The sequence below is a fragment of the Paroedura picta genome, chromosome 14 (genome assembly GCF_049243985.1).
Source record: "Paroedura picta isolate Pp20150507F chromosome 14, Ppicta_v3.0, whole genome shotgun sequence".
Classification (NCBI taxonomy): domain Eukaryota; kingdom Metazoa; phylum Chordata; class Lepidosauria; order Squamata; family Gekkonidae; genus Paroedura; species Paroedura picta.
Genome location: NC_135382.1, coordinates 39031537 through 39055088, shown reverse-complemented (window position 1 = coordinate 39055088; position 23552 = coordinate 39031537). Strand labels below are relative to the sequence as shown.

General features: G+C 50.1%; 1 protein-coding gene across 11 annotated transcripts in view; it reads left to right on the top strand.

Moving 5' to 3' along the window:
* GSE1 (Gse1 coiled-coil protein) overlaps nucleotides 1–23552 on the top strand; it is a 262796-nt gene that overhangs the window by 208849 nt on the left and 30395 nt on the right. For 6 of the 11 annotated variants that reach the window (XM_077309972.1, XM_077309979.1, XM_077309975.1 and 3 more), the window contains one exon: nucleotides 12622–12840. The exons of 2 other annotated variants lie outside the window; for them this stretch is intronic. In XM_077309972.1, the coding sequence (XP_077166087.1) occupies nucleotides 12622–12840 (219 nt within the window). Of the gene's footprint in view, nucleotides 1–1118; nucleotides 1248–4931; nucleotides 5132–12621; nucleotides 12841–23552 lie in introns of those variants that run through there. 3 more of the 11 variants (XM_077309980.1, XM_077309974.1, XM_077309982.1) reach the window with 3 other exon arrangements.

The window sequence follows — 23552 nt, the reverse complement described above, 5'->3', positions numbered from 1 at the left end:
CGCCCTCTGCCGTTAAGGCCTTTGGCAATCCTGCCCACTTGTTTGCAGCTCAAGGTTAGAGCTCAGGAAGGGGTCACAGCCAAGGAATTCTAGAAAGCCAGGAAATCTTCTCTTTTTAATTCTGGGGTTGGTGCAGGGGAACCTGCTGGTGGGCTGTGTAGTTTAATGTTCCAGTGGAGTGTTTTTCCCAAAAATTGGCCTGGTTCCTTCCCTTGAGCCCCTTGCCCCTAAGGGCACAGGAAGGGAGGTTATTTTTGGGGCAGGTTTCCTGCTCTGGGAGTTACCTCACTGGGTGATTCTCTCCAGAGATTTTCCCCTCCCATTTCCCAGTCTGCCTACACAATTGCCACTCGATCGGCACGGGGGGGTCTCTCGAGAAGTCCCTGCTGCTCTGACCGACCTTGCAGATTCGCGTCCTGACAGCGTCCTTTTCTGCCTCTGTGCAAGAGGGCCCTCCAGTCCTTTCTAGTTTGTTTCATTGTAGACAGCTTTCCCACTCTGCCAGACTTGAAAATAAATGTAGTAAAGCAATAAATAAATACTCCTTCTGGCCAGATCTAGAAGCTAGAAGGGGTCAGACACCTTTGGGACAGGCTAGTGCCCCAAAACTCCGATAGGATTGTGAGTGTCCTGCCTAGTGCGGGGGGTTGGACTAGATGACCCAGGAGGTCCCTTCCAACTCCATGATTCTAGTGCTTGAAACTGGAAAAAGGAAACCCTTCCCAGGCTTTAGGGGATGAACACTGGGCTCAGGAAGGAATCAGGGCTCAGGAAGGAATCGCTGCAGCGTACCAGGCAGAACTGCACAGGAGCCTTAAAAGAACTCTGGCTCTTTGCTTCTCTCTCTTTTAGAGGAGGCAGCCCAGGGCAAAGTCACCCAAGCCTCCTGTGCAGCCCTTCCCAGCACCTGGGGAAACACCTGTTGGATCCCTGCCTGCCATGGCACCATGGAAGGCACAGGCAGTCTGCCTGGGGAGAAAACGAAAGGAACAGCCCTACAGAGACAATCAGTCTGAAAGAAGTTGCTGGCACAGGAAGAGTCGAGTGGGAGGACTGAAGTCATCGGGCAGAGGGTGGGACTTGCGGCCGCAGCAGGTGGTTTTTGGCAGGAAGTCCCTCCCTCCCTCCCTGCCTTCCACGCAGGCCTCCTCTCCCGGAGCAGCCAGTGTCGGGGTGAGCATTGAAGGCAGGAGACCAGTTCTGCCTCGGGCGAGGCTCCCCTCGGGGATGGTGCTTTCCTGCGGAAGGTGAGCTCGAAGGGAAGCGAGTTCGGTCCTGTCCCCGTTCGGGTGGCCTGGGCGGCTTCCTTCCGCTTGGCGAGGCACAATGCTGTTGTCTGGACGGGAGGAGGTCGGAGGGATCCTGCACAGCACACGAGAGGGAGCTTCTCGGAAGGTGGTGTGTGTGGCAGAGATCAGCTTCTTTCTCTTGTGCCCAGGCGGGGAAGGGGCCTTGGGTGTGGTCAGGGGAGCTCAAGGGACAGCCGAACTTTGTGCCCGTGGATGGGCTTCGGGGTTTTGCCGTTTCTCCTCTTGTACTTGACCAAGGTTGCACCTGCCGTTCAGTTTGTGTTGGATAAAAAATATGACTCATTGGAGGGTTGATTCAAGGGGGAATGGAATGGGGAGGGGGGAGCCAGCCAGGAAGGGGGATCCAGCAAGTAACTCTAGGCCCCTTCCAGCAAGCACTGAACATGTTTTGGGTGGACACACGCCGGTGTGTCTTCTCTGGACAAAACTGGGATGCCCTGCCAGAACAAAGAGCCCAGCCTCCGTAGGGAAAGGCACCTTGCGTGTTTGTTTTGTGCGCTCTCTGTGTGTTAAAGTGGAAAGGTCGAGGGCGGGGTGTGGCTTTCCTGGAAGAGCATCTGTTTGCACATCGGTTGCAGGCAGCTCTGTGAGGAGCCCGCATCTGTTAGGCCAAAACAAAGCTTGGAGCTGTGGACTGGGAGACTCCTCAGAGGGGGGAGCGTGGAGGAGCGGCCGTTGTGGGGCTCTCCGAGGGCCTGCAGAGAGCAGGTGAAGCCGCTGAGGTTCAGCCCCACACCGGCCCCGCAGGCATTGCCACCTGTCAGGTAGAGATCGACAAAGAGCCGTGCTGGGATTAAGTCACGCCAGACACTGGGTGTGCTTCAGCAACACATCTGTCTCCCTTCAGAATCGCATTACGGATGCGCCCGCCTTGGAAGGTGCCGCAGTAGGGTAAATTTCCCCAAAGCCGCTGAGTTTACAAGATCAAAGCAAACTGCCTCCTAAGGAAACTCGGCTCGCGCTTGGCAAGACCTCTGCTAATTTTGCAAGGGAATTAGGGTGACTTTGCTGTACCTGGGCTGCCAGGTCGATCCCTTCCCTGAAAAAGCTGCTTACGAGGCCTGGAGTCAGAACCAAGCCCTGTCGAGCAGCTCAGACTGATGGCCAGTATGGGGTCACCTAGCGAGAAGTCGTGGTCCAGCAGGACAGCAGGATCCCGGGGAGGCCGGGCTTTGTGGTGGTGGGGTGCATATGTGTGACCAGAGCAAAAATAAATGCTGAGGGCAGAAACGAGTCAGGAGAGGAATCCAGACTCTGGGGATATGGGCTCAAACAACCTCTGCTTGCTTTTTTGAAAACTGGGCCCAAAGGGGGGTAGGCTGGGGGATTTATCTCCCCATTGTGCTGACCCAAGGGTGCCCCTAGAGGAACCCTGAGACAGAATTGTGCGGTCTCACAACGTGCTGTCTTCAAGTTATCCTGTTCTGTTTTTCTCCCAGGACCTGACCTATCTGTGCATGCAGCAGTGGGCAGTATGCACACCGCTGTGTTGCAAGAATCGCTGCGTAGGAGATGAGGAACAGGGGCTGTTGCCTGAGTTGGGGGTAGAATCATAGAATCCTAGAGTTGGAAGGGGCCATACAGGCCATAGAATCATAGAATCCTAGAGTTGGAAGGGGCCCTACAGGCCATAGAATCATAGAATCCTAGAGTTGGAAGGGGCCATACAGGCCATAGAATCATAAAATCCTAGAGTTGGAAGGGGCCATACAGGCCATAGAATCATAGAATCATAGAGTTGGAAGGGGCCCTACAGGCCATCTAGTCCAACCCCCTGCTCTACGCAGGATCAGCCCTAAGCATCCTAAAGCATCCAAGAAAAGTGTGCATCCAACCTTTGCTTGAAGACTGCCAGTGAGGGGGAGCTCACCACCTCCTTAGGCAGCCTATTCCACTGCTGAACTACTCTGACTGTGAAACATTTTTTTCCTGATATCTAGCCTATATCGTTGTACTTGAAGTTTAAACCCATTACTGCGTGTCCTCTCCTCTGCAGCCAATACAGGGTGGCACAATACATTTAGGAGGGGAGGGGGGAAGATTGCAAAGTTTAAGAAACACTGGCGATGGGAAAGGAGCACAGGCCAGGCTTACGGGCAAGATGCGTTACCCTGGGCAGGGCTGTCCTCTGTCTAGTCAGCTGGAGTCTTGCCTTTGAGCAGTCCTGACCGGCATGAGCACTCAAGGGAAGGTCCTGTTTATCGTTTCTCCTACCCTTTGCAGATGGCCAAGGGCAGTCCAGGCCAAATTCTCTTTCTTGCCTTGTAACCAGACACTCTGAGCAGGACTCCCCAGGTCCCTAGAAAGGAAGAGAGAAGACCTCTCCCACCAGTCTGTTGCCTCCTGGTAACCCCAAAGCGCTTGGCCATTTTCAGAACACGAGATTTTCTGTTTCACTATTTGTCACAGGTTCGCTGAAACAAGCCAGCTTCTTGTTTGCATTTTGGCACGGTGCATTTTGTGGGAAGTCACTTTCTCACAGACACACACAGGCACACCCAGAGTGTTGTACTTTCAAGCCACTTACAGCTCACTTTGCAACTGGCACCAGGTAAGACGACAGAATCCACTTGCAAACGATGGCTGAAGGGCATTGAAAGCGCATAATTCAGCCTGTGTGATTTTAGGAGATCCAATGATTTTCTGCAGGAGAAAAGAGCAAGAAGCCAGTAGCGCTTTAAAGGCAGGGCAGCATTTGTAGCAGGAGAGACGCTTTCATGAGTCATAGCTCACTTTTTCAGATCTTGGCTCCCCTATTAAGTTCATCTGCACCTTCTCTGTGATTCATGCTGCACTTCGAGTTTTTAGTGCAAGTAGATTGGCACCTTGATGCTGGCAGTGAACGCTAACTACATATCCTTGTGCCGAGCCATAGAAACGTTGCTCCTTTTTAAAAAATGGATGTTCTGCACAGCCGGTCGCTTGCTGAAACCCAGAACAGTCAATGTCGGCTCCATGGTGGTTTGCCCTCTTGTCACATTCCGAGGGGCCATTGATCACCAGCCTTTTCTAGCACAGTCCTGACGCAGGCACATCCAGAGATAGAACCTGGGATTCAGGCTTCCCTGGAGTTTGGCGCACTGGAGCGCACCTGAACTCAGTTGTGAAAGGTGTGAAGCGGTGCTAAAGTGAATGCGTCAGAGAATGCACAGAATGCCCCCCCCCTCCACGGTGCCACAACTTTTCTCCCTTGTGTCAAAGACAAGATGGGGGGGGACCGAACTGGCAGGCCAGAAGCGCATAGTTTGCCGACAGGGTTTTAAACACCATCCAAGGTCTCTTGGGATCACTTCGCCGTGAAACTGCACTTCTTCGGAGAGCCCCATTCTTCCCGTCTCTTAGAAAGCCTTGTCTGGCTCCCAGCTCCTAGCCTAAACCGATCTCTGTGCGTTCTTCCTGGGTGGCTTAATTGAATGGGCATGATTCGATTAGCCCACAGAGCACTCTCACATCCGCCTTTTGGAGGTGGGTGTAGATTAATTGAATCTTGTTCCTTGGGAGAGGTGGCGGGAGGGGGGGCGGAGGGGGGGCTCGTGCAGTGCCCTATCAGGGGAGCCAGAGAGCGAGCCCTGGAGCCTCCAGCAGTTAAGTGCTGTTCCTGTCTGAGATAAGGTTGCAGAGGAAAGAGCTTCTGTTGACAGAGGAGGAGGAGGAGGAGGACAGCAAGCCAGGCCAGGACTAGAAGGGAGGGAGGCTGGCAGGCTGGCTTTCAAAGGGGAGGAAAACCTTTATGCTCAGCTGTTCTGGAGCTGACAACAAAAAGGATGTGGAACAGGGAGTTTTTGCACTGCTGGTCCCAGGGAATGAAAGAGAGAAGGCAGGTAAGAATGCCTTTTATTGGAATCTGGCTCTTATGGGAAAAGTGGGTTGACTCTGGAATCCTACCAAGATACTCATGGGGGATTTGTTTTGAGAAAAGAGAGGGCAGGGTCAACTGTTTAATTCCAGGGCGCGCGTACTAGAAAGAAATTGGAGATTAGACGGCTGTCTGTCTCTGGTCTTTGCATCTGGGCTTTAAAGCCTTAGTGAGGGTTGCAGAATTGGCCCCTTGGGATTCGGGTACAGTCATGTTGGCAGGGAAATGGAGCCTTGACATGCATGGGGGGGATGGCCCAGTTCTGCAGCCCACAGTGGTTTGTGCCATAATCTTTGTGACCTTTGTGCGCCCATGCTACTGTCCTGCACTGTACATATCGAGGACCTCAGTTAAGAGGCTGAGCACAAACGAAGAAGGCATTGCCCCAGGAGAAGTCTCAGTTGGCCAGGCGCAAAAAATGCAACATACCATCAGTGGGGGAAACTGCAAATCAGGAGCTGATTTACATTTTTAATTGCAAAATATGGAAATTTCTTCCTTTATTGATGCACTTTTAATCGCTGTGGCATTGGACAAGGGCCGTGGAACGAAAGCTGGCAAAGAAAGGGCAGAAGAAGAAGACTGACTTAGAAGAAGGAGAAGAAGAAGGGAGAAGGAGGAGAAGAAGAAGGAGAAGGGAGGAGAAGGAGGAGGAGGAGGAGGAGGAGGAGGAGGAGGAGGAGGAGAAGGAGATGATGATGATGATGATGATGATGATGATGATGATGATGATGATGATGATGATGATGATGATGATGATGATGATGATGATGAGCACAGAAACCCAACCTGTTGCCTGGTCCACTGGGGATTCCCTCCTTGAGCATCACTCCTGCTCTCTTCCTTTTCTTAACAGACCCACAAGATTTTGCATAACAAGCCTCTGTCCAAATTTTATCCTATTTGTCCCGAGGATCTCTTAACTCACACACCCTTTTCTCCAGCCTTTCCTCTTGTTGGCCTACCCTGGACTTTGTTCCTTTCTTTCTGTGGACATCTTTAAAATACGGTTGTCTCTGGCGCACAGCTTCTGCACTGTCAATTCCAGAGCGATTTCTGCAGCTGGAGGACTTAAGAGATAAGACTTGTCTGACCGAAGAGCTTGTTCCCGCAGGGGGGGGGGGTGAGAAGGATCCTGCCCGATTTCAAGTGGTCCGGGGCCTGTGTCTTTCAGGAAGTGGCTTGATCTTGTTGGGTGCAGCCGCTTCTGGGGTGAAACGCAGCCGCAGGAGGAGATTTCTGGGTATCAGTGAATGAAACCCTACTGCTTGAACTGTAGTTTGAGTATCTCTTGGCATACAGTTTGGGAATTGGTCTCTGGCTTGATTTGAATGTACTTCTGGAAAAGACAGCTTCAGTACGTGATTTGCGGTTCTTTTGGATGGATATATGACAAACCTGCTTTGAGTGAAGTTTTTTTTTTGCCAAAGGCAAGGACTCTGTGTTCTAATAGCGAGGGAGCTCTCTCATAAAGCTTGCATGGCTTGAAATTGAGGGTGGGGTATTCTGATGCAATGGGGTCGAATGGGAAAACAAATCTGTGCGCTCGTGAGGAAGGGGCTTCCCGGATTACGGAACTGCGGCAGAGATTCTTCCTCACCAGGCTTGCCCTCCTAACAAAGGCAAGGGGTATTTTTTAGGAAAATATATGAAGCTTTCCCTTTGAGGGGAAAATGGGCTTATAGCAAAAGCGTTACGTTGTGGGGCATGACTCATCTTGTGCCTGAGCATCCCCTGTAGAGGTGATGTGGGCTCCTCTTGTACAGCAAATAATCCCACCATATGCTCCACCTCTAGCTTGAGAGGCAGGATCTGTTTCGCTGCGTTTCTTCTCAAGCAGAACGCTTTGGGGATGTGGCTGCTTTGCATCCAGACCGGGGAGCGCACTGGTGACTGCAGAGAGAATTACAAAGTGCCTTGATCTGCAAGGATCAGCTGCATGTCATGTGCTGGCCTCTGCACGAGTGTATGCGCATGAGCACGCGGACTGGGAAAGGCACCGGGCATCCCCTTAGGGGAGGAGTGTCCCTGAGAAGAGCTGAAACACGTCTCCTTTTCAGGGGAAGAGACCCTGGGTGCGCAAGGGTTGGGGGGGCGTCCTGTATTTGTTCACAAACATTTCTTTCTTTGGTAATGAAAAATTACTGAGAAGGGGTGATTAGGGGATTCAGGCCTGTAGCTGAAGAGGGGGGGTCCTGCTGAGCCTAACTTTCCAAGGTGTAATTATCCCAAGGGGGGTTGTCAGGGGAAAAGGAGGGTGGGTTTGGCGCTTGAACAGGGACCAGCGGAAAATGCGCCGAGCTATTAACTGGTAATTATAGAGCTCCAAAGTAGCAGGCCCAGAGTCTGGTGTCTGCGTAGAACTGAAGATGAAAGGCAGCAGCGGTAATTACGGAATCTGCAGGAGGCAGGCAGAGCGCTGATAAGTAATGTTTCTTGAGCCGTTTATTGGGCGTTGGGGGAGGGGCTGCAGGGGGGAGGGGACACAGATACCGTATTTAATGGGGGGGGAAGAAACTTGCTTTCTTATGTACATTTTTTTCAGAGGACACGTCGGGGGGGCACTGTCAAAGGCCCGGAATAATGATTTGTTGATGGGTGAGGGCCCCAGAGCAGCGGAAGGGTCCGCATGAGCAGTCCCGCATCAGCCCTCGGAGACTGTAGGGGGAGACAAAGAGCATTAGACCGTCACCCGCTCGGTTGCCTGCCAGGACGGGCATGGAGGAAAAGAGGCTCGAAAGGCCATTGTCAAGACATTTTGGGTTGCGATGGGTGCATGTAGGAGGCAGAGAGAAGCCTGTCCTTGCGAGGTCCTGCTCCTGTGGCAGGGCATGCTTACCGTGCTCTTGGAGAACCTCTCTCAGCAAAACATCTGGGCACATGTGCCCCCCCCCCATAACTTTAGAGCTCCTCCCTCCATCCCCGCCGTCATCCGTCACTGATCTGCCTCTGCCGCTTCTATTCCCAGCTGTTCTCGTCATGAATTCACATGAGCTTATTGCGTAGAGGAGAGGCCCAGCCAGCGAGCGAGGGCCCCACTTAATAGATGCTTGCATGGTGAGAGCAGAAGGGAAGACTCGGGGCCCAGTTCAGGGCCTCCCAAGGTTGCAGGGGCAGAGGTGGGTGAGGCCTCCCACCCAGCCCAGAGGAAAAGGGTGGGAGTTGAGTGGCAGCAGCTACCTGGCAGCACTGGGCTTCCCACCCGTTATGAATGATGATGCACCAGAATGTGCCTTTCCCGGTCAGGTGGCTGCTTTCTTCCAGGTGCACGGCTCCTGTTCTTGCAGGGCAGAGTCTAGCTTTTGGCCGTCCCCAGCTTTTCCAGCCTCAGTTCTTCTGCCACCCCTTGATCCTCAAGTAAAGACACCTTTGGATCAGAAACCTGGCCGCCATGGGGAGAGGAGCGTGCCTGTCTAGAGTCACCTGAACCCCTTTTGTGATAGATGTTAGGGGATCTGCAGAACTGTGTACACCTGAAATAAATTGTGGGCGATGTGCCAGCAAAAAAACGAAATCTGCGACCTGCCTGCATTAGGGCAAGTTAAGCAGCTCTACAGCTATTTGCTTATTTAATTTATTCCACTTCTTCTAGCCGACGGTGGCAGCGAATACCACCCACGAAACACACAGGAAAGTCCTGTTCAGACCCCTCTTCCTGGTTCCTGGGATTTCCTCAAACAGTTCCAAACAGAGAGTCATAGATCAGGTTAGAAACTCGTTTTCTAGCCTTGGGGCTAGAAACTTGATTTTGTTTCAGCGTGAAAGCTGTCATTCTCAGGAATTCTGCCTAGCGCGTAAACTTTGTGCTGTGTGTGCTGGGAGAGGTAAACAGTGTTGTTTGGAAGAACATGCTCTCTCTTTTAAGTGGGCTGACAAGTCTTCCGGCCAAGAAGAAAGGCAGGCTACTTTGAGAAAGGAACAAATACACATTTTAATGATGGAAAAGAGCAGCCAAACCTACCAGGAACTACAAAACAAAATCAGAGTCCAGTGGCACCTTTAAGACCAACGAAGATTTATTCAAGGCGTGAGCTTTCGAGTGCAAGCAAGCCCTACGGGGCTGGACTAGATGACCCAGGAGGTCCCTTCCAAGTCTATGATTCTATGACTGAGGCCGATTAGAAGCCCAGTAAATTTATCCCATTTATCCCAGGGGTGGGAGAAGATCCCCTTCAGCTACCCCCCGTCCTCCTGCCGTTCCGCAGTCCCATTCCACAGGGATCCTGCCTACCATCTCCCTGCATGCCACTTACCCTGTAATGGGTACTGAAGAGCGGTTCTAATTTTAGCTGAGCTAATGAAGCTTCTCATTTGAAATTCTATTTTAAGGGACCTGACATCAGCAGTACAAATTTCAAAGGCGGGAGCCTGTAGCTCTCAGCCGCCCGGGGGTGGGGGTACTAAAGGAGTTCACACCGCAGGGTAGCTGGCTTGCAGCATCGATGTGGCTACAAGAGGAGACAGCGTGAGCAACCCGGAACTGTGAGGCTCCACGTTTACCTGGTAAATCCAGCTCTTGGGATATGGTAATCCCAATCTTGGGCTGCATTGGAGAGGCAGAAAGAGGGATCGGGAGGGGCTTGTGGAGCAGAGAGGATGTGAAACATGTTGGGGAGAAATTTCTGCATTGTCAGAGACGCTGTGAAAGATATTTTAATATGACATGGGATGAGGAGGAGCCAGGAGGGGCTGTTAAGCCCAGGTTATGTGCTAAGGTTGCATCCTGCTCAGTTTACCGTTGACTAAAGGGGGGGGGGGCTGGCAGCGTCATGATGCATTTCACACAAACAGAGCTGTCCAGCTTACAGGGACGAGCTTGGCCTGAGCAGTTCCATTTGGGGTTTAGGCAGGACTGAATTCTATGCACATTGTTTAAAATAAAAACTTCTGAAACTATGCACATTTGGCCCCTATATATATATCTGCTGTATAATTCATGGAGGTAGATTCAGGTGGGTCGCTGAGTTGGTCAGAAGCAGCAGCACAAAGTTTGAGTCCGGTGGCACCTTTAAGACCAGCAAAGTTTTATTCAAGGTGTAAGCTTTCTGGGGCACACAGAGTTCTTCAGATACAATGAAATGAAAATCACCCATCCATGCATATAAGGCAGAAGGTGAGCGGTCAATCAGTTTACTGTATATATGTGTGGATTGGTAATTTCTGTTTCACTGTATCCAAGGAACGACGTATGCACACAGACTCTGCTCTGTATAATTCGTTTCCAAAATACCAAACTCGAAAGGCGTCCTCTTAGCCATCCACCCTGCCCTCCAGCTCCTGTGAGTTTTACCTGACATTGCACAGGTCTTCACATGTCTCCACCATCGAAAAGCGTTTTACAAACGCAGGTGGTGAAATTGTCCCCATGCCGGATTCAGTCTCATGCACACATCTGTGTGCATATTGACTGTGTGTGTGTGGGGGGGGGGGGTAAGGCAGCATGATGTATTGATTGCGTGGGTCTGACCTGGGACAGCTGTGCCGTTCTCCGTAAGGGATCCCGTTCCCAACAAGTCATGGTGAGACACAAATGAGCAAGTGTGGAATCCCCATTATGACGTGTCTCGGTTCAGGGTTCTGCCTGAGATCGCAGAGAAGGTGCTCGTGGGTGGGTGGGTGGGTGGGAATGTCCGTGGAAGGAGAAGTGTGGCATTTCCCAGGGAGGCTCACCTGCCTTCCTCTGCCATTGTCTTCTGTCCCAGGCGAAGCGTTTTCTGTTGGGGAGAGGTCCTTACAGGCCTGTCCGTTTGGATGACCTCTTAAATATATTTTAACGTCTCTATGTGTTTAATGTCCCTAACTGGGTTAGAAAGGCAGGATAAAAAATGTTTTAAACAACAGTAAATAATGTCCCTAGGTGTAGTCAAGGAGCTTGAGATGAAAGCTGCATTTAGTGGGCTGGTGTTCTCTCCGGAACAGTTTGAAATACCAAACCCAAACCCCTCTTGGTTTAGTTCTCCTTCTCCTCTCCAAGTAGGTGGAGAGGTTTGAGCTGTCCTTACTCCCGGACTGTATCAGGACTTTGATTTCCTGAAAACGTTTTTTCCCGTGGATGATTTATAGACCCCTTGTGCTGCTGTGCCGTTTGATTCATTGTTAGTTTGCCTCTTTGAAGGTGTGCTTTCTGAAAAGGCTCAGGGCTTTATGCGCAGGCAGATTGTTCCTGGCAACGTTTCTCCTCCTGGATGGCAGAAAGACTCTCTTGCCTCCGGCTGAGATCCTGCAAATTGCTCTTTTCAACTTCCGCCAAGGTTGCTTTTTCTTTTGGGATCCTTTCTGTCAGGTTAGGGGGAGGGGGAGTGGGGAGTCCTTTCTTCTTCCTGTGTCCAAGCCAAGTACACAAGCCAAAGAAGGTATCCGGCTGCTAGGGAATAGAGCCATTCAGATCTTCTAGTTCCTGCCCATTTCCTATACAGGCTTCTCCGCTCTTGCATTTAGGATCCAGCTAAAAATTGTATGAGACCATCAATGACGGGGCAGGAGCATCATGCTGCACCTAGCCTGTTTGTGCTCCTATAGGGCCCTTGTGTTTGTCAACATTGCCGTTTTCCCTCTGCATCACCTGGAAAGCAGCCTAGACAGATTTTAAAAATGCTTTTACAGGATCATACCACTGTTCTAGGTGGCTTGGATCTGCCCAGGCGCATGGGAGCATTCGTGCATGAGCAAGTGAATACTTGAGGGCCAGTTGCAGGCAAGGATTTGTTGACCGCCAATCCACAGCCCAAAACCTATTTTGTTCCCTGCCGCCTTCGTGTTGTTCTGCCCCACCTAGCCCTAGAGGGAGAAATGTTTCTAGCTCTGTTCTATTCAAGGTATAGGCTTTCATGTGCCTACTTACCTCTTCAGATATCAGCGTATGCCTTAAATAAAGCTGTGTTGGTCTTAAAGGAGCCGTGGGGTTCAAACTTCGTTCTGCCGCTTCAGACCGTCCTGGTGACCCACTTGAATCTCTTTCTGATTTACTTGCTTACAATGCATTTCTGGGGCAAGGGGGTGGAGAATCTTGCTGGTGTGGATGCTGGCAGGGGCTCATGGGAATTGTAGTCCATGGACATCTGGAGGGCCGCAGTTTGACTACCCCTGCTCTAGAGTCTGCTTGTTCCCTTCGATGGCATGTGGGTGGGCCTGGTCAGGATGAATCACTCTCCTCCCATTCCTGTTCTACTTTCCTCTCTCCTCTTCATTGTAGCTGCCCTCTGCCTTTAATTAAGCTGGTCCTAGCATTACTCTTCATCCTTTTGAGCTACATTTTCCTAGTTGTGAAGCACTTGGGATACCTCTGGTAGGTACTTACTAAGGGCTCCAGGGAGTAAAAATGGCCCCCTGCCCCCCTGCCATGGTCCCCCCCCCCCAACCCCTGGCTTGTGTCTTTAATGCCAAGTTCGACTCTGGGATGACCTGACTTGACTCCTTCTCTCCCAGTGACGTGGATTCTTCTTTTCCTTGTTTCAGGCATGAGCCATGAGCCAAAGTCACCTTCTCTAGGAATGCTTTCAACGGCGACCCGGACCACCGCCACCGTCAGCCCCCTGACCCCTTCTCCTCTCAATGGCTCCCTTGTGCCCAGTGGCAGCCCGGCAGTCAGCACCACTTTGCCAGTCCAGTCAGCACCCTCTTCCAGCTTTGCTGCCGCCCTGCGCAAGCTAGCCAAACAGGCTGAGGAACCCAGAGGTAAGAGGGTGGGAGGAGGTGGGTGCGCAGCCCCCCGAGGGCTCCGCAGGGAGGCACTAAGGAGGGACGCTAAGGGGGAGGGGCCCAGGCTCTGGACTTCACTGGCTCTGCGTCTCGGGAGATCTGAGTTAGGCTACTGAAATGCCCCCCACGTGAGTCCAGTGTTCAGCTTGCCTTCCTGCCCCTGATGACTCTTGTAGGCCTCCGTTGTCTCCATGTGTGTGTGTATATAGACAGAGATAGAGACAGAGATAGAGATCGATCATTTATATGCAAAAATGGGTATCAACCCACAGTGTACTTAACATGCTAAAAACCCAGACGTGCCTACAGTGACGTGCAGCTTACAGATAATTAAATAAGAGCGATGAGGCAGATTTGATGAGGCAGTCGAGAACCAGAAAGAAATACGACACATACATGCATGCACCAAAGAAAACGAGCACATTCGTACATGCAGGACGAGCCGCATTTTGAACGTGCGTGAAAGCCGTCTCACATTTTAACTTGCCGTTTCAGTTGGACACCGTTTCTTGTTGAAAAGGCGTATGTAAATTCAGTGAGCCAGTCAGAATGCTCAAGTGTCCTCCATCCCTACTATAAATCTGCCAATGACCACCGTTTTTCAGGACACCGGCCTTTCAAGTTGAGCTTTCAGATAGCTGCTGGAACGTCTTTGCCCAACTAACAGCACGGAAGGCTTTATGTTGGGTATTTCCCCCTTCCGATGCTTGGAACGCCAAGGCCTTCCGCAGATTTATTCTCTTCCTCTTTCACAAAGCCCTGCGGGGTTGTTCGGTGTTTGGTCGAAACACAGAAATGACACCAACCCTGCCCGGAGGATTAGAAGAGTCAAGAGCTGACAACGGTCAAGACACGAGTGGGAGAAAAGGGGTCAAAGATTGCCAAGCAAGGCATTGAAATCAAGCTGGGAGATTCAGCTCGCCGTCAGGAAGGGAGGAGAAAATGCTTTGCTCAAGAGGTTGATCTTGTGGGTGGATTTGTAGGATGAAGGTGCTATGGTGTGATAAAACACAGGCAGAGAAGGAGGCTGGCGCAGATATCAAGTGCTCTGGCTACGTGCTTTTACCCAGGGTCTGGGCCCCTGCTTTTCAAGTTCTCTTATCTCTGTCCTCCATTTTAGGGTGGGTCCAGACGGGTCGTTTTTCTTATCATATATTTTATAGAAAATCACACCCCAAGAGGTGGCATCATTCGCAGCCTGTCCTGTGATGTGCTGGTGTTTATGCCCACTTCGCGCACAAAAGCTTGCCCTTGTCAGCACAAACACAAGAGGCTGACCCTTCTCTTTACGGGGCCTGTTTTCTCCCATCGGGGGAAGCTGCTGGGGAGCGTGCTGGCAGGGCCTTCTTCCAAAGCTTGCCTCCTGTCTTCCGTCTCCGATGGGGAGGGACTGAGCTGCGTGTAGTTTCTGCAGAATCTTCTGCTTCTTAATGCTAGAAGCAAGTCGAGGCTTAAAGGTCTCAATGTCCGGCTAAGTACTGGGAAGCGCCAGGCATATTTTAGGTGAAAGAGGGCAGGGTGAGCTTGGCATCTTGCTCCCCTGGCTGGCCCGCTTGCGTCCATAGGCAACCTCTGGCACCCCCCCCCTCTCCTTCCCGCTAAAGCGTTCATTTTATTTTTAGCTGTCGGATTTTGTTCTCCCCCTGCCGCTTGACGGGCTAATGTCTTTCCTCAGCATTGTGTCTCGAGGGGGCAGTTTAAAAATTCAATTCAGACAGAGTAATCCAAATGCCATATCATTTGCCGTACCCCGAGAGAAAGTCTGGAGCGCCAGCAAGCGCAGGAAAGAATCTGTCCTTTTCTCCTGCAAATAGGGCTCATAGCCGCGGCCATGCTTCATTGAAATTTTATTTTTCCTAAGGCTCCTAAATGTGTTCTTTCACCATCCGAAGCTCCCCCGCTAAATAACAAAGTCAGCGGCTGCTGGGTGCCAGTATGGTGAAATGCACATCTGAATATTTTTTCTCTTTAATGGGCTATTTAACAGGAGCCAGGCTGAAGGCGGGTGCCTTGAAGCCAGCAGGAGGAGGTGGAGGTAGGAATTAGTGGAGCAGCAGAGGGAGGCCTGGTTGTAGCAGAGGAGGAGGGGGGGATGAGGAGGGGGGGGGAGAGCTGGCTTTTTGCTAGCGCAGACAGGAACAGCAAGGCGCGTACCAAGCCCTGGGCTTTATTTCCTTTTCACTGAAATGATTGCCTGCCTTGCATCTGTAAGCCCTGACAGCAAAAGCTGTCCAACTGCTCACGTAAGAGGCGAAAAAGAAGCCACCCCGTGTTATGTTAGAGAGGTCTGTTTGAATCTCAGCCTGGGTTTCTGGGGTGCGCATTTAAGAGCATTTAATGTAGTTTTAAGTGCATTTGATAAACCGGGCTCTCACTCAGGGAGGTTTCTGCCACAATGAATAAATCTGTTAGTCTTTCACATGCTGCACGTTTCTTTGCTATTTTAACATGATTTGACCGTATTTGAGTCCAGCAGCAGTGCCTTGCGGGCATGAGATTTTGGGAGACAGGCCTCCCTTTGTCAGATCCTCTCAGAGCTCATGCCCCCAAAATCTTGCTGGTGTCCAGGATGCTCTCGGACTCACATCTAGATTAACATAGCCTGAAATTAGCAATGCAGCTAATTATTTATTGTTGATCTTGTTTCTCTTTTGGTGCCCCTGTAGGGGTGAGCTGACTTAGAAAGCAAGGATGTCCCACACACCTTTATAGAGCTGCCATGGTGTCGTTGGCAGAGGGTCAGATTAGAGTCTGGTGGAGCCAGATGCAAAATCTTAATCGGTCATGAAAGCTGACGGGATGACTCTCGGTCAGCCTGGCCTACCTCACAGGGTGGTTGCTGTGAGGATAAAACGGGGGAAGGAAGAATTATGTCATTGGTAAGAAAAGTGGCTACTGATATCTAAATAAATACCCTGCACCCGATGCTAGTGAATCAGAAATGACTACCCCTTCTAGTCCCATGGATACGTTTATCTGCCCTCTTTCTTTTCTTGAGAGCTGCTTCCAGCCCACGCTTTCTGCAGCACTGAATATTTATATCCCCCTGTGAAGGTCCTGGGTCCCTCTAAGGGGGAAGCATGCACTGTTGGCCCTTCTTCCCCCTCATCCGCCAGCTCTTCCTCACCCTTCTTGGCCCTTCTCCCCTGCTGTGGAGTAAGGTTAGCGCTTGGGTGGGAGACCACTGAGGAAGTAAAGGGCTGTGACCCAGAGGCAGGTGATGGAGAACCACATTCAGACATCTAGATTGAAATGGGTCTAGACCAGGGGTGGTGCTTCTGGCGTCCATGGACTACAATTCCCACGAGCCCCTGGGGCCATTGTTTGGCCACCCTTGGTCGAGATAGTCTATTCCACCCCAGAAAGCTTGGAGCTGTATGGCCATCGCTGCCTTTGGCTCAGGAAGGGGACCTTTGTTACTGGACTATAATTGTTTACATTTTGAGGACCCAAAATGGGCTTCTTAAAAATAAGTCTTGCAGCGGCCTTCTTTGAGATGGTTGGGACGACTTCCTCTTTCATGGAGCAGGAGGGCTCGGTCCTTCTGCAGCTGTTTCCAGCTAGAGGTTTTGATTACTAGACCCTGAGAGTTTGACCTGAGAGTTGGCTTACGCTTGAAGGGAAGAAGAGTGGTTTTGAAGCCATCTAAGATCCGTCGCTTGCCTCTACGTTGCCGGTAGTAACACACCAGGCCCTTTCATCCTCATTTGATGCTACATTTGATGTGAGCAGGGCCACCGGGAAGCACATGGCCCCCTGACCCCATCATAGATCCACCATGAGCTTGGCAGCCGCTTTTGATGGGTCCTGGAGACTGTTTTCGCAACAGTTCATGGGAGCTGCTTTATGATTCCACCACGTTTTGTTCCTTACAGAAAACACTTTCTTTAAACAGAAGTTTCTTTGTGAACAGTAATTATCTAAATCTGAGCAGACACGAGCAAGTCAATTAAGTCTGGCTGCATGTCATTGTTGGTGATCACACGCAGGTGAGCCAATTTATGTCCCGAGGTAGGCAAATAGCTGTGCTCACAATCCAGGGAACTACTGAGAAACTTCCAGAAACAAAATAATTGCTGACTAGGTGGGTTGCTGGGACCTGTCTTACGGGGAAAGGAGGGCAAAATAGTACAAAGCCGTTAGTACATTTCTTGTGTCGGGCTGTGGCTCAGGGATAGAGCGCCTACTTGGCATGCAGAACGCTCTGGGTTCAGTCCCTGGCATCTCCAGGTCAGGAATCTGGGAGAAGATGATGGGAAAAACTAATGCCTGGGACTCTGGTGAGCCACTGCTGGTCTGAGGAAGCAAGAGGGACGTTACTGGACCGAGGGCCAGATTTAGTAAAAGGCAGCTTCATGTGTGTTCACGTGGGAGGTGTCAGGACTTAAGCCTGCCTGGAATGGAATCGTCTAATTTGGAAGACTGGTCTTCAGTCTACTCTAAAGTAAGGGAAACACACTCTTTTATTGATGCTTCACATGGCTAGGGTTTTTTATTTATTAGTTTTTTATACAGTCCTCCCATACGGCTCAGGGCGGTTCACATAAAACATGGCAGTGGGTAATACACAGAACAGTCTAAAGGGCATAACACAGTCATAAATAACATATCAATAATAGTCCAACAGGGGCTTCAAATGGAGCGACAACGTAGACCAAACCCCCAGGGAGGCCAGGCTGCTTCAGGTCATGGAGGGGGTGTCTGGCTGTCTTGAGCAAATGGAGCATGAATCCAGGCAGTTCGGGAAAATGGTGCAGGTTGCAGAGAAAAGCCGTTTGGAGGAGGTGAGAAAAATTAAAGGTAAAACAGGCCAGTCTAATAAGGCCCTAAAATGCTCTGAGCAGAGAGGAAAGGTAAAGCGAACAGAGGCAGAGAATGTGTTATTGTGGAGGAAATTTCCCGTCCTTTCTGCAGAGAACGTTAATCACCGAAGTATCCAATCTGGATAATGGGAACAGCCTCCCCTTCCCCTCCTTGCGAAGGGAAAATCAATTTGGGAAATGCTATAGATTAGAAGATGCCTCACCCTTCCATCTATCCTCCCCCCCCCGCCCCGATTTTCTCCACTGTGAGTTTTTTCTTTCTCATTCTCCTCTCCCGCGATTGCTGCTTAGCCCATCAAAAGCGACATTAGTGTATTTTGACATTGATTTCTTGATGCTTGAATCTTCTCTCCGGCTCCGGTTTCTTCTCGCGGAAGGAGTCATTTTCTTTTGCAAGCTACATACAAATATCTGCCCCGGCAAAATTTGGTTGATAATGAAAAGCTGTGTTGGGTTTTTTCTTCTCCGTTGATTTAGCTTTAACTGCTGTATAATTTGATTGCAAAAAAATCCCTTTCCCCTTTTCAGAGGTCTCTCTCTGCCTGTCTGGCTTCTGGAGATGGATCGCCTTGAAGATCCTAAATGCGAGATTATGAATATTGGGAAGCTCTCAGGGGAGGGGGCAAGAACAGAGAGCAAAATAAGCCAGAACAAAGGGAATGTGGAGTTCTTCGTGGCCAAGAAGACGTACGTTTATTCCGTATGGAGGGTTGCTTTGTGCCTCCAACTGTTGTGAAATGGAGCCATTGGAGACTTGTTCGCATATGAAAGATCCAGAGATAGTTTTCCAAGTGGTTTTGTCCAGAGATAACAAGATCCGAATGGGTCGCCCATCCTCCCTTCCGTACTAAGATGATTGTAGAGGCACCAAGTCCATCCCACTAGAATCTGCCTACTTCCTGCAATTTGAAAGAGATGACTCAGTGGCACGGACCTCATTAGGAGCTGTTGACACCCTTTGAAGCACATTTTGACCTTTGATGTGCTCCTTGAACAATGGCGGCTTAGTGAAAGTCATAGGTCGCTGCAGTATTGCAATTTGCCCTGAGTGAGGGCCATTTGAGAAGGAGAGAGGTCATAACTCAGTGGCAGGGCATGTTCCTTACTGTACAGTCTCAGTCCTGGGCTAGACAGGCCCACAATAATGTCCCAGCAATAAGAACAACTTTATATGTTCATAAAACCAAGGAATTTGGGTTTGTTTGTTTTTTTACAAGTAGGTGGGGTGGGGGAGAAGAGGGGAAGTGTCTGGTCTCCAGAGACAGGGAGGATAGTCCAGGCCGCCATTGCATGTGCAAGAAGAAGAAGAAGAAGAAGAGTTGGTTCTTATATGCCGCTTTTCCCTACCCGAAGGAGGCTCAAAGCGGCTTACAGTCACCTTCCCATTCCTCCCCCCACAACAGACACCCTGTGGGGTGGGTGAGGCTGAGAGAGCCCTGATATCACTGCCCGGTCAGAACAGTTTTATCAGTGCCGTGGCGAGCCCAAGGTCACCCAGCTGGTTGCATGTGGGGGAGCGCAGAATCGAACCCGGCATGCCAGATTAGAAGTCCGCACTCCTAACCACTACACCAAACTGGCTCTCAAGCAGAGGACGGAGGGTATTATGGAATGTACCACATCTGCTTGCTTTTATCTAATGCTTTTATCTAATTTTTCATTCTCATAAGTGCCAGATTCACTTACAGATTTGCTGAAGAAGTTTAAAAGCCTTCAGTTGTGGCCCAGGTTAACCAGGAAGAGCTGCCTGAGCGTGGGCAGGAGGGGGGCTTGCCTTTCCTTGCCCTGCGGTGTTCCTCCATGCGAGTAACAAGGCTTTGAGAGGGAAGAGAACAAGAGCTAACCGGGGGTGCCATGCCCGGTGAGGAGGAGAGTCGCGGTGCCTTTCTCTTGCAGCTTCATTCCCTTTCATCTCAAAAGGAAAGAAAGCCACAGTCAAAGCTGCTGGGAAAGTGTGTGCGCGCACATGCGCTTATGTGCTGTGTGCGCGCCAGCCGAGAGCCGGGACCTTCCAGAAACAGGAAGCTGCTTAACATATTTATTGATATCAAATGGATGTTAATTGAGTTCTAGGAACTCTAAGATTTGATGCAGAGTTCAAAGTGATTTTTGTCTGTCTGTGAGGGCGGGGTGGTGTTGGTGTTGGAGGGAATGTGCAGAAAAGAAATTGGCTTCCAGGAAGAATGCGAATACCGGGCAGGGAGGGGGGGGGGATTTCAGGGCTGGTTACCCGTTGTGTAAACAGGGAGAATGATTGTTTGAGGGGGAAAACCGAGATCCCAAGATGCTGTTTTTTAATTTTAAAAAGCAAGCTATTTTGAGAACAAGAAACAGCAGCAAGATAGAAATGTGCAAGTTTTGATTTGAATAAATTTTGACCTGAGAGTCCATAAAGCACCATTAAATTTATGGGAAGGCTAATCATCGTGGTCTTGGACCAAGAAAGAAAGAAAGAAAATTTGGCAAAATCTCCAGGGCTGTTATTTTCTCCACATCAACCATAACTGGAGCTATGAACAAAGTTCAAGTCCAGTGGCACCATTAAGACCAACAAAGTTTAATTCTGGGTAGAAGCTTTCAGGTCGATGCAACACTTCTTCAGATACACTGAAACAGATTTCCTCACTCCTTTAATTCAGATATGGAAGGGGGGAAGTTAGTTGCCAGGAAGGGCTAGTCAGAATCAAGAGGCGTTAAGTACAGCTAAGATTGAAACAACACACTCGGTAAGATCTGTGAATAGCAGCAAATAAACGAAGATAATAAAAGTGTTAGCTTATCTGAAAATTAAGTTTGACTCCAGTTTCGCTTTTAATATTAAAGTTTAATTCTGGGTATAAGAAAGAACTGAGTGATTTAGCATGACTGAAACCCGATATTTCTGTTAAGTCCTGGGGATTCCATTGTCCTGAGTGTTGTAATAACTTGTAATTCTGCAGTCTTCCGTTCCAGTTTGTTTCTGAAATTCCTTTGCTATAAAACAGCGACTTTGAGATCCCCCATTAAGTGCCCTGTGATGTTCAAATGTTCTCCTACAGGTTTCTCAGTTTTGTGGTTCTTTATTTCAGATTTCTGTCCAATTATCCCTTGACGTAGGATTTGACCTTTTTGTCCTATGTAGAGAACTGAATGGCATTTTGGCATTGAACGCATATACAATGTTGAAATATGGAGCAAGTGAAGGCAGCTGACGTGATGTAATGGATGTTGTTACAGCTTTCAAATAATAAGAGTTATTTCAAGGAAGTTTATCAAGACCAGGGGTAGTCAACCTGTGGTCCTCCATATGTTCCTGGACTACAATTCCCATGAGCCCCTGCCAGTGTTTGCTGGCAGGGGCTCATGGGAATTGTAGTCCAAGGACATCTGGAGAGCCACGTTTGCCTGCCCCTGGCTTAAAGGAAGGTGCTGATGAAAGGAGATACTGCAGAAAGGTTCATGACTCAGTTCAAAAGAGGACATGCTGGAAAGATAAATGACTTGGTGTTCTCTTTAGTGTGTCTATTGGGGGGGAGTGTTCATTAACTGAGGTACATCTGCTCTGTAGACAAATTGGGAGGGCTTGTGTGCGTCACATGGGTTGCAAGCCAGGGAACTGCTGAATGAGTACAGCGAAAATTTGTTTCCCCTAGAAATACCTGGAGTCAGGTGGGCCAGCTCTTATGCATCCAGGTAAGATCCTTCAGGTCAAACGGCATGGGCGTGGAGCCCTGCTATCTCTCGTCTTAGCTGGGCAGCTGTTAGTCTGCAGCAGCGAAATAGGTTTTAGAAACGAATCCTTTTGGTACCCAGGCTGCCAAACACACACATACACCCTCCGTGCCTGAGCCCAGGTTCAGCTGCCAACTTGGACTTGGTTGCCCCCTTCCTCTGTGACCAAGGGGTGGGTCCCTTTCCAACAGGCAAAGCTTGAAGAAGCCGCCAAGCCAAGCCAAGCCAAGCCAAGCCAAGCCTGGGCACCTCATCTGCTGGTTTGTCAGATCCTGGCGGGGGCCCTTTCCCTTCTCCCCCCTCCCCAATAGTCCGTCAGGGTCTCAGCTGTTAATTACCTTTGCCTGTCAGCCTCGCCTGCTAATCTGCGATCACCGAGTGGGAAGCAGGAGGTCAGACAACAAAGGTGACACTGTCACACTGTGCCTCTTGTCATCTCCAAGCCAGATTAGTTTCATTGACTAACTCCTGGCTGAATACCGCCAGTTAATTATAACGATCACAAACCCTCCCGTTTTAAAGCCACACAGCGAGAATTAAGGGGTCTGAAGTAAGACTTTAGCTTCATTAATTGCCCGGCTCTTTGTGATGGTATTGATTGATAAGGCTTCCGCGGGGGTGAGTAATGGCTTCCCAGCTCAGAGGGGATTAAGCCTGCTAATTGTTGTCGGCCTCTGCTGACAAGATAGACTTCAGTGGGTGTCAAATCCATATCGGTGGCATCCTTTGTCGCGGGCGGCATCCGGGCTGCCGCTCTCGAGAATAAAGTAACGTGCAGTCACCGAGGAATAATTAATAAGGCGTGGTTGCTGGCGGCACAGTCTCCTGCCCTCCTTTGTGGTGTTTTCCACGCGTTCCCCGGTTCTCGTACCCAGGGCGTTTGCCCCTGCCCCCTCCCCGATGAAGATGTGGACTGGGAAAAAGCACATCTCCTCAACCCATTCGTAATCTAAAGACACCGCCTGTGCTCTGAGTTCCGTAGAGCCGTTACAGCAGCGAAGAATTAATATTTGGAGCACAAAAGGGGGAAATGTGCTCCCGCGTGTCCGTTTTTATGCTTCTTGTTGCTCTTTCTGCGGGCAAAAGGCAAGCTATTCTTGCTGGTAACCTTGACCCACACGCAGATCCTTAGAAGCAGGGGTAGTCAACCTGTGGTCCTCCAGATGTCCATGGACTACAATTCCCATGAGCCCCTGCCAGCGAACGCTGGCAGGGGCTCATGGGAATTGTAGTCCATGGACATCTGGAGGACCACAGGTTTGACTACCCCTGCTTAGAAGGACGCATTCGTGCAGGTATTGAGTGTGCCAGGTGTTCCTTCTTCTTGTTGCAGAAGTCCATGCAACTTGAAAAAACAGCAGCTGGCTGAGCTCAATCAAAGTCAATGGAGCCCTGCCTGAGCATCATTCGACCATTATCCCTTGACCTTGACGTAGTAAATTCAACCATCATGTAGTCCAATGTTCCCCTTCAACTGATTCAGCACTTCTTGAGAGGCTTAGCGTGTCCTGGGAATTTAAGGCGAGGGTGGGGAGAGGGGCCAGGATCAAATACGTGACAACAACAATCAGAGTCAGTTCATGGCCACTGTGTGGCCATCAGGAAATTACTTAAAAAAAAGAAAAAACCAAAACACTCTGGCTGTCATTTGATTTGAATGATTGTACGCACATAAACATGCCTTTCTCTTGATGGTTTTTCATGATAACTGTTTGCATTGAAAACCGTGAGGAATCTGTCATAAAGGTAAAGGTGAAGGTCTCCCCTGTGCAAGCACCAGGTAATGTCTGACCCTTGGGGTGACGCCCTCCAGCGTTTTCATGGCAGACTCAATACGGGGTGGTTTGCCAGTGCCTTCCCCAGTCATGACCGTTTACCCCCCAGCAAGCTGGGTACTCATTTTACTGACCTCGGAAGGATGGAAGGCTGAGTCAACCTTGAGCCGGCTGCTGGGATTGAACTCCCAGCCTCATGGGCAGAGCTTTCAGACTGCATGTCTGCTGCCTTACCACTCTGCGCCACAAGAGGCTCTTGAATCTGTCATAAGAGGACCCTAGTTAGCACCCTGTTTGTGTTTCTGCTCCCATCGCTTTTTAGTGTACGCACCATACTTACCATTCCATTCCTGTGGCTCTGCTTTCCCCTTGCAAGTAT